The sequence below is a fragment of the Plecotus auritus genome, assembly GCF_963455305.1.
Source record: "Plecotus auritus genome assembly, chromosome: 2".
In the NCBI taxonomy this organism is placed as follows: domain Eukaryota; kingdom Metazoa; phylum Chordata; class Mammalia; order Chiroptera; family Vespertilionidae; genus Plecotus; species Plecotus auritus.
In genome coordinates this window covers 1028239-1036026 of record NC_137771.1, presented here as the reverse complement: position 1 = coordinate 1036026, position 7788 = coordinate 1028239, and the positions used below count along the sequence as shown (strand labels likewise).

Sequence of the window (7788 nt, the reverse complement as noted above, 5' to 3'; positions counted from 1 at the left end):
TCCCCCCCAGCCTGCCTCCCCCCACAGCTTGCCTCCTCCCCCCCACCCCCGTCCCCCCGCCCTTCCCGGGCCGGAAACCCCTTGGAGCCAGGAACACCCAAACACAGGGAGCCGGGCTTCTGGGGACCCTGCTGAGGGCACAGCCTTGTCCGGAGAATCCGGTCCCAGATGCGGGGTGGATCCGGGGTGGATCCGGGCAGAGGCAGGCTGGGCATGGCAGTCCCCTCGGACCCGCCTGCTGCAGGGCGCTGGGAGCTGGTGCCAATGGCCGCTGGAGGCGGGGCTGCCTGGCTGGGGAGGGAGTGTGTGGCTCCCACCGCTGAGCCACTGGCCGGGGCTGCCCCCTTTAATTTTATTTTTTTAATTATTATTGTGGAGAAAGACACACAACGTAAAACCCACCTTGTTCACCACTTCTGCGTGCACAGCTCAGGTGTATCAAGCATCTTCACACTGTTGCAGCTGTCACCTCCATCCTTTCTAGAACTTTCCATCTTCCCAACTAACACTCTGTCCCCACTAAACACTCCCTCCCTCCAACCCTCTCCCCTCTCCCCTGCACCACCGGCTACTCTCTGTCCCCGGGCCTGACTCCTCCAGGGCCCCCTGGGAGCGGGATCACACGGCCTCGGCCTCTGTTCTTCCTTCGGAGTCTGGTTTACATCAAGGAGTGCAGCGTCCCCAAGGCGCATCCGTGTTGTAACGTCGGAAGGAACGCCTTCCTTTTTAAGGCTGAGTGACATTCCTGTGAGTGATGGGCCCCTTGCTTACCCCTCCGTCCATCCGTCCGTCCGTCCATCCGTCTGTCCGTCCGTCCGTCCGTCCGCCCCGGCTGCTGCTGCCCCTCTGGCGTGTGTGAGTGATGCTGTGAGCCAGGCCCTACTTTTGATTCCTTTGGGGAAACCCTGGGGGTGGGGTTGCCGGACGCCCGGTCACTCCGTGTTTAAATTTTGTTCGTATATGTTTATCGATTTCAGAGAGGAAGGGAGAGGGAGAGAGAGAGGGAGAGGGAGAGAGAGGGAAACCTCAGTGATGAGAGAGTCATGGGTCGGTTGCCTCCTGCACGCCCTACACTGGGGATGGAGCCCCAACCCGGGCCGGCGCCCTGACCTTCCCGTTCATAGGTCGACGCTCAACCGCTGAGCCCTGCTGGCTGGGCTCCATGTTCAGTTTTTGCGGGGCCTCCGCACTGGCTTCCCAGCCCCCCTTTGGCACACGGCACAAATGCCCGCCCCTACGTGCCTGGCGCTTTGCAGTCACCCCGGGCGGGGGGGTGGGGGGGGGGAGGCTGCTGAGCAGTGGGGCGGGCCCTGGATCCCCGGCCTCTGGCGCAGGGATCCCCGGCTCCTGGGGCCCTGCCTGAAAAAAAACCGCGGCTGTTCCTGGGGGGCATTAACTCTGGAACCCCACCCGGGCCTGCCGAGAGCTGGGGGCGCGGGCAGGACAGACACCCCTTGTCCTCAGAGCCTCCGCTGGAGGAAGGACCCCTCTCCAGCTGCTGGGGGGCGGCCCAGGCAGAGGATCTAACCCCCCCACACATTCTGGGTGCACAGCCCGCCAGCCCTCAGCCGGAGCAGCAGCCTTCAGCCCTTGCCCCTCCCTCTCACCCCCTCCCCCGCTCGGCCCCTCCCCCCAGCTGTGCGGCCACTCACCTTGGACGGCGTGAGCCGAGAGCCCGGGAGTTTCCCACACTTTGGCCCCATTCACAGCGTTAAACGGCCCACAAAGGCCGGGCGTGTGCCTGGAGGCCCGAGCTGCCATCTGGCCTACACCCGGGGAGGGAGCGGCCTTTCATCGCCGGCGGGGATTTAACACCATTCATTCCGTATTTCCCACAACCGAAAATTGGATCAAAGTTGCCCTGGTCCCGGGAAGCGGGGCAGGGGGAGGGGGAGGCGCCCCGTGGCCCTCCCTGGCCTTGGGCCAGCCACCCTGCCGCCGCGGGTGGGCGCGCACTTGGGCAGCGTGGGGGCTGGACCGTGACTCCTGGCACGTGTGTCTCATTCGGGCTGAGAGCTGGCTCGGCAGAGGGAGCCCCAGCCAACCGTCCTCCAAAGCTGGGGGTGGGGGTGGAGGTGGGGGGCCCCACTTGGGTGCAGCCCGCCCCTCTAGGGAGAGCCCTGAGGCCCCCTCCCCGCCAGCAGCCAGGCAGTCAGGCCACACGAGGCTCAGCCTGTGGAGGCTGTACCGGGGCCCCTGCTCCCACACCCTCCGCCCTGGGCTAGGCACCCCTGGGGGCTGGACCCCACCCCCAGGGACACGCCCGGCACAGCCTCACTCTGGCTGCAGAACGGCTCCACTGGGCACCCGCAGAGCCTGCGGCACCTGCCAGCCCACACCCACGGTGCCAGCCCCTGCCCGCGCCCAGGCTGTGAGCAGGGGGTGAGCATGTGGCTTGGCGGCCCATCACAGCCCACCCTGGTGCCTTCTGCCCTTTGGCATCAAACGAGAGCCCATCTCTGCGGTGGGGTCCCATCTGCTTGGGGGAGAACCGCTCACAGCGAGGCCCTCAGCCCTCAGCGGTGCCCGCCTCCCCACAGCACGAGGGGAGGTGTGGGCAGGGCGGGGGGAGGACCGGGTACCAGAGGGGAGGTGTGGGCAGGGCGGGGGGAGGACCGGGTACCAGAGGGGAGGTGTGGGCAGGGCGGGGGGAGGACCGGGTACCAGAGGGGAGGTGTGGGCAGGGCGGGGGGAGGACCGGGTACCAGAGGGGAGGTGTGGGCAGGGCGGGGGGAGGACCGGGTACCAGAGGGGAGGTGTGGGCAGGGCGGGGGGAGGACCGGGTACCAGAGGGGAGGTGTGGGCAGGGCGGGGGGAGGACCGGGTACCAGAGGGGAGGTGTGGGCAGGGCGGGGGGAGGACCGGGCACCAGAGGGGAGGTGTGGGCAGGGCGGGGGGAGGACCGGGCACCAGAGGGGAGGTGTGGGCAGGGGCTGCCTCTCCTCCTCCTCCAGAGCCACCTGAGGGTTCACCCTGGGAACCCCCAGCCCAGCCCATCCCAGGGGTGACAGCTGCCCATGGGCCACGCTGTGCTGGCTCCCGCCAAGCTGGCCCCACAGCCCTGACACCGTCCTGCTCCCCAGTGGGTCTTCTGGGGTCACCAAAGGCCCCTCGCGCAGTGGGGGCTGGACCTCTACTCAGAGCCCTGGTGGCTGCCAGCACCCCGGCGGGGCGGGTCTGATGGCCCCTTGTGAGGGCTCTGGAGTTCCAGCCACACTCGGGCGGCTGCCGTCCAACTGTACCCCTGGATTTAAAATGGGGCTAACGTGCCCGATGTTAGCCATGGCTGCCCGAGCGAGCGGAGGCCCTGCCTCCTCCCCCCCCGCCCCCCCCGCCCCCGCTGGGCCCCTCCCAGTCCCCGCGGGACAGCTGGGCTCCTGCTGTGGACAGCCAGGAGGGAGGTGGTTCTGGGCAGAGGGGCGCTCCCGGCAGGCCCTCTCCTGGGGCCTCAGCTGGTCGGTACCAGGATGATCAGTTTTTACCCGTGGGTCCCGAGGGCCCGTCTGAGCTGGTACCACATTCGTGGGGGCTCCAGGCCTGCCCTGCTCTGACCCTCATGCCTGCCACCTGGCACCCCCACCCTCAAAACATCCAAGCAAAGCCAGCCCTAGCAGTGCCCGCCAGACTGTGAGAGCCTGGGCAGTGAGCAAGCCCCGGTAGGACTCTGGCCACATGGGGGGGCGGGGAGAAACCTGTGGGTTCACAGCACCCGAGATGCCACGCCTGATAAGCTGCTCCTGGGGGGGGGGGCACTGGCTGGGGGGCACTTCACTCCCTCTGGCTCCCTAAAGCCAGTCATGGAGGCAGGCAGCCCATGTTCCAGTCTGGAGAAGTCCTGTGTCCCAGGTGACACCCTGGGACCTGCCACAGGGGCAGGAGGTGCGACCCTGAATGTGGGCCCCTCTTCCACCTGTGCATGGGGGGTGGCCCCGCCCCTCCCCGGGGGGCAGCAGGTCCCTGTGGGGAGGGTGCCCGCAGCCCTGGAAGCCACTGCATTTGTTCATCAGAACGCACGTCCCTTATCTGCCAGCCAGCAGCGGGAGCCGCTGGGAGGGGGAGGGGGAGGGGGAGGGGAGGGGAGGGCAGGGGAGAGGTCGTTCCTTCCTGCCCCCGCCCCCCCCCCCCCCCCACGGCCTGGGAAAAGGCAGCATATTGAGGCGCGGGCTCCCAGCATCAGGCCCGGATGCTAATGAGGGCGAGCGCGTTCCCACAGCCCGGACATTGTGCCCGCGGCCCACCTGCTCCTCGGGGAGCGCTTTGTGCCCGCGCCCATTCACAGGCAATCAGCGTGCGCTAATGGGCCGGCGCCTTTGTGCGCCCCGCGCGCCATTGGCCGCCGAGTGTGGGAACGGCCGCGGCGCCCGGGCCCCAGGCGCCAGCCCGCCGCGCGCGCCTATAAAGGGGTCGGTCCGCGCCGCCTGGACGCGCCTGGACGCCCGCCGCTCCCGCTCGCCGCCCCCTCGCCGCCCGCTCGCCGCGCAGCATGGCCCCCAGCACCGCGGCCGTGGAGCTGCTGAGCCCCAAAGAGAAAAACCGGGTAAGTGCGCCGCCCGCCGCGCCCCGCGCTCCCCTTCCCGCGCCCCCGCCGGCCCCGCGCCCTGACGCCTCCTCCCCCGCAGCTGCGGAAGCCCGTGGTGGAGAAGATGCGCCGCGACCGCATCAACAGCAGCATCGAGCAGCTGAAGCTGCTGCTGGAGCAGGAGTTCGCGCGGCACCAGCCCAACTCCAAGCTGGAGAAGGCGGACATCCTGGAGATGGCCGTCAGCTACCTGAAGCACACCAAGGGTGAGCCCGCGCCCGCCCCGCGCCGCCCCGCGCGCCCCCCGCTGCCCGCGCTCACCGCCCGCCCCGCGCGTCCCCAGCTGCCCGCGCCCCGCGCTCACCGCCCGCGCCCCGCGCTCACCGCCCGCGCCCCGCGCTCACCGCCCGCGCCCCGCGCTCACCGCCCGCGCCCCGCGCTCACCGCCCGCGCCCCGCGCTCACCGCCTCCCCCCCCTCCCCGCAGCCTTCGCCGCCGCCGGCCCCAAGAGCCGGCACCAGGACTTCAGCGAGGGCTACGCGTGGTGCCTGCAGGAGGCCGTGCAGTTCCTGACGCTGCACGCGGCCGGCGACACGCAGATGAAGCTGCTCTACCACTTCCAGCGCCCCCCGGCCGCGCCCGGCGCCCCCGCCACGGAGCCCAAGGCGGCCGCACCGCCGGCGGCCAAGGCCGGCCCCGCGGCGCACCAGCCCTCCCGCGGCCTCTGGCGGCCCTGGTGACCCTGCGGACGTGCGGGCTGCCGCCGGGGACCGGAGGGCCGGCCTGGTGCGCAGGAAAGGGCCGCCCGTCCCGCCGGCCGCGCCCGAGGCTCCCTCCCGGCCCGGCCAGCGGCGGGTCCTCCGCAGGGAACGCGCTGCAGAGCCCTCGCGTCTGGGACGGCCGGGGCCGCCTTGGCGCGTCCGACCCCACGGGTTGTTCTGTGTTTGCATTTCAGCAAGTGACTTCCGGGAAGTCCCCGCGCCACGGGGTTCTATGACGTTTGTAGGGGGACGCGTGTCCTGCCTGTAGAGGACTTTCTTCAGCGCTCGCCGCTGCTGGGCCGGCCTGGCGGGCGGGCGGGCACATTTGCCTTTTGTGAAGGCGGAACTCTAGGTGCGTCCTCATAGGAAGAGTGTCAGCCCGGAGGGGCGGGAGGGCCCACGCGGGCCTGGCTGTCGGGTCAGGGCTCACAGCGGGCCGAGTGCGGGTCTCCACCGTGATCCTTAAAGGGTCCCTGGGTGGGTGGGTGCTCGTGGGCTTGACGCTGTACTCAGAATCTGAACTCAGTCACGTGGGAGCCACTGGCCTGTTCCTCGGACTTGCAATAAAATCTGGCTGTCTGGTCCTCCGCTGTCCTTCTCGCCGTTCCTCCGCAGCCACCAGCTCCACGGGGGAGGGAGAGGGGGAGGGGGAGGGGCACGATCGTGAGTGCAACCGTGGGTGGGACCCTGGGGTCACAGGAAGAAGGGCTGGGTGCTGGGAGGGCGGAGGGGAGGCAAGGGAGAAGCTGGGAGGGAGTAGGGGAGGCAAGGGAGAAGCTGGGAGGGAGGAGGGGAGGCAAGGGAGAAGCTGGGAGGGAGGAGGGGAGGCAAGGGAGAAGCTGGGAGGGAGGAGGGAAGGCAAGGGAGAAGCTGGGAGGGAGGAGGGGAGGCAAGGGAGAAGCGGGGAGGGAGTAGGGGAGGCAAGGGAGAAGCTGGGAGGGAGGAGGGAAGGCAAGGGAGAAGCTGGGAGGGAGGAGGGAAGGCAAGGGAGAAGCTGGGAGGGTTAGGCAGGAGGAGGGGACACGCCAGAGACCTGGATCTCTGCGCCAGCCTCTCCCCAGCTCCCTGAGAGCAGTGACCGCTCAGGACCTTCCAGCTCTGTCCCCGAAGACCACAGCCTGCACTGGAGCGCTCGCCTGCTGCCACAAAAGGGGGTTAGCCGGGCCAAACACACAGGGAAAGATGTTTGTCCCCCCTGACCCTTCCCGCGTGGCCAGCAGCACCCACCCCTGGACAGGCCCCCGGGGGCACTTGCCCTCCCTGCTGGTGGAACAGGCAGTGCAGGCTACAGGTTGACGGAGTCTGCAAGAATCTAGAGGCGTCCTGACTTACCAAGGGGCAAAACCCGACTCGCTATGGGGATGAGCTGGATGTGGGACCGGGAGGCATGACTTTCAGAGCTGCAGGGCCCAGCCCGGCCCCCCCTCCTTCCTGCTCAGCACTTCCCTCCCTGCCATCTTCCGTCCCTGTCCATCTACTCTGCAGGGAATGTCCAATGGCGCCCCCTCCCGGCCAGCCCAGTGCCTGCCGGTGGTCTCTGGGGTCCCTGCTGCGGCCTTGGGAGCAGTGAGCCAGGGACAGGGAGCGCCTTTTACTGCGCAGGCACCAGGCACGTCTGCCCACAGGCACCCCCCCTGCCCAGGGTCCTGGATGTCTGAGGAGAGCCTCTTGGGAGCAGACCCCTGCACCCTTCCACATGGGGGGGGGGAAACTTTTAATTCCCTTCCACCCAGGCCTCCCCACCTAGAGCCGCACCCCCACCCCCAGGAAGACACCTGCCGGGCTGCCCACCCCCCCCTGGCCCGATGCCCGACGCGGGCCCCTCCTGTGAATCAGCCTGGAGCTCTCTGCTGCTCCACAGGCCTGAGCTCTGTCCTGCAGCCCTGCCAGGCATCGGGCATCGGGCATGCTAGGAGGTGGCCGAGGCCCCGAGAAATGAAGTGACCAACCGAGGGTCACCTGGCAGGCAGGCATCAAAGCCACTTAGGGGCCCTCTGTCTGCTCCCAACACTGGATTCTTTCCCAAAGCACCCCGGTGTCTCTGAAGGGGACACATCGGAGCCGGGTCCCCGAGCTAGCGCGGGCTTCCCAGCAACAGCACCGGTGCTCCCGTCCCAGCGTTGGGGGGTTTCTCAGCCTGTCCCTTGCAAACGCCCATTGATCCCCCTCTTGGCAGAAGGCAGCCTCCTCCAGGCAGGCTCCCCTGCCCTCTCTGCCGGTTGGGTCATCAGAGCACACCGCTTCCCCACTTGTGAGCCCTTCACTTTCTGGCTCACAGACCGGCATGTCTGTCTGCTCTGCCTTCGAGGGCAAGGTCCCCAATACCCATCGGGCATGGGCCTTTTAGCACCCACAGCCCAGCATCCCTGGAGACCCCGGCGAGGGGGGGTCACACGTGCCTCCCCATGCAGATGCCAGGCTTACAGCCCACTGGCGGGAAGTCAGGTCTCCGGTGGCCTGCAAGGCCCAGTGCCCTTCTGCCCTGGCTCGGAGCACTGAGGCCAGCAC

General features: G+C 68.8%; 1 protein-coding gene across 1 annotated transcript; it reads left to right on the top strand.

The window, feature by feature from the left end:
* Window positions 1–4483: 4483 nt before the first annotated feature.
* On the top strand, window positions 4484–5265 carry HES5 (hes family bHLH transcription factor 5; the record flags this gene model as incomplete). Its single annotated transcript, XM_080656096.1, has 3 exons — window positions 4484–4537; window positions 4620–4785; window positions 5006–5265. The coding sequence occupies 3 exons, from the start codon at window positions 4484–4486 to the stop codon at window positions 5257–5259; spliced, it is 474 nt and encodes a 157-aa protein (XP_080512222.1). The 3' UTR covers window positions 5260–5265.
* Window positions 5266–7788: the final 2523 nt, after the last annotated feature.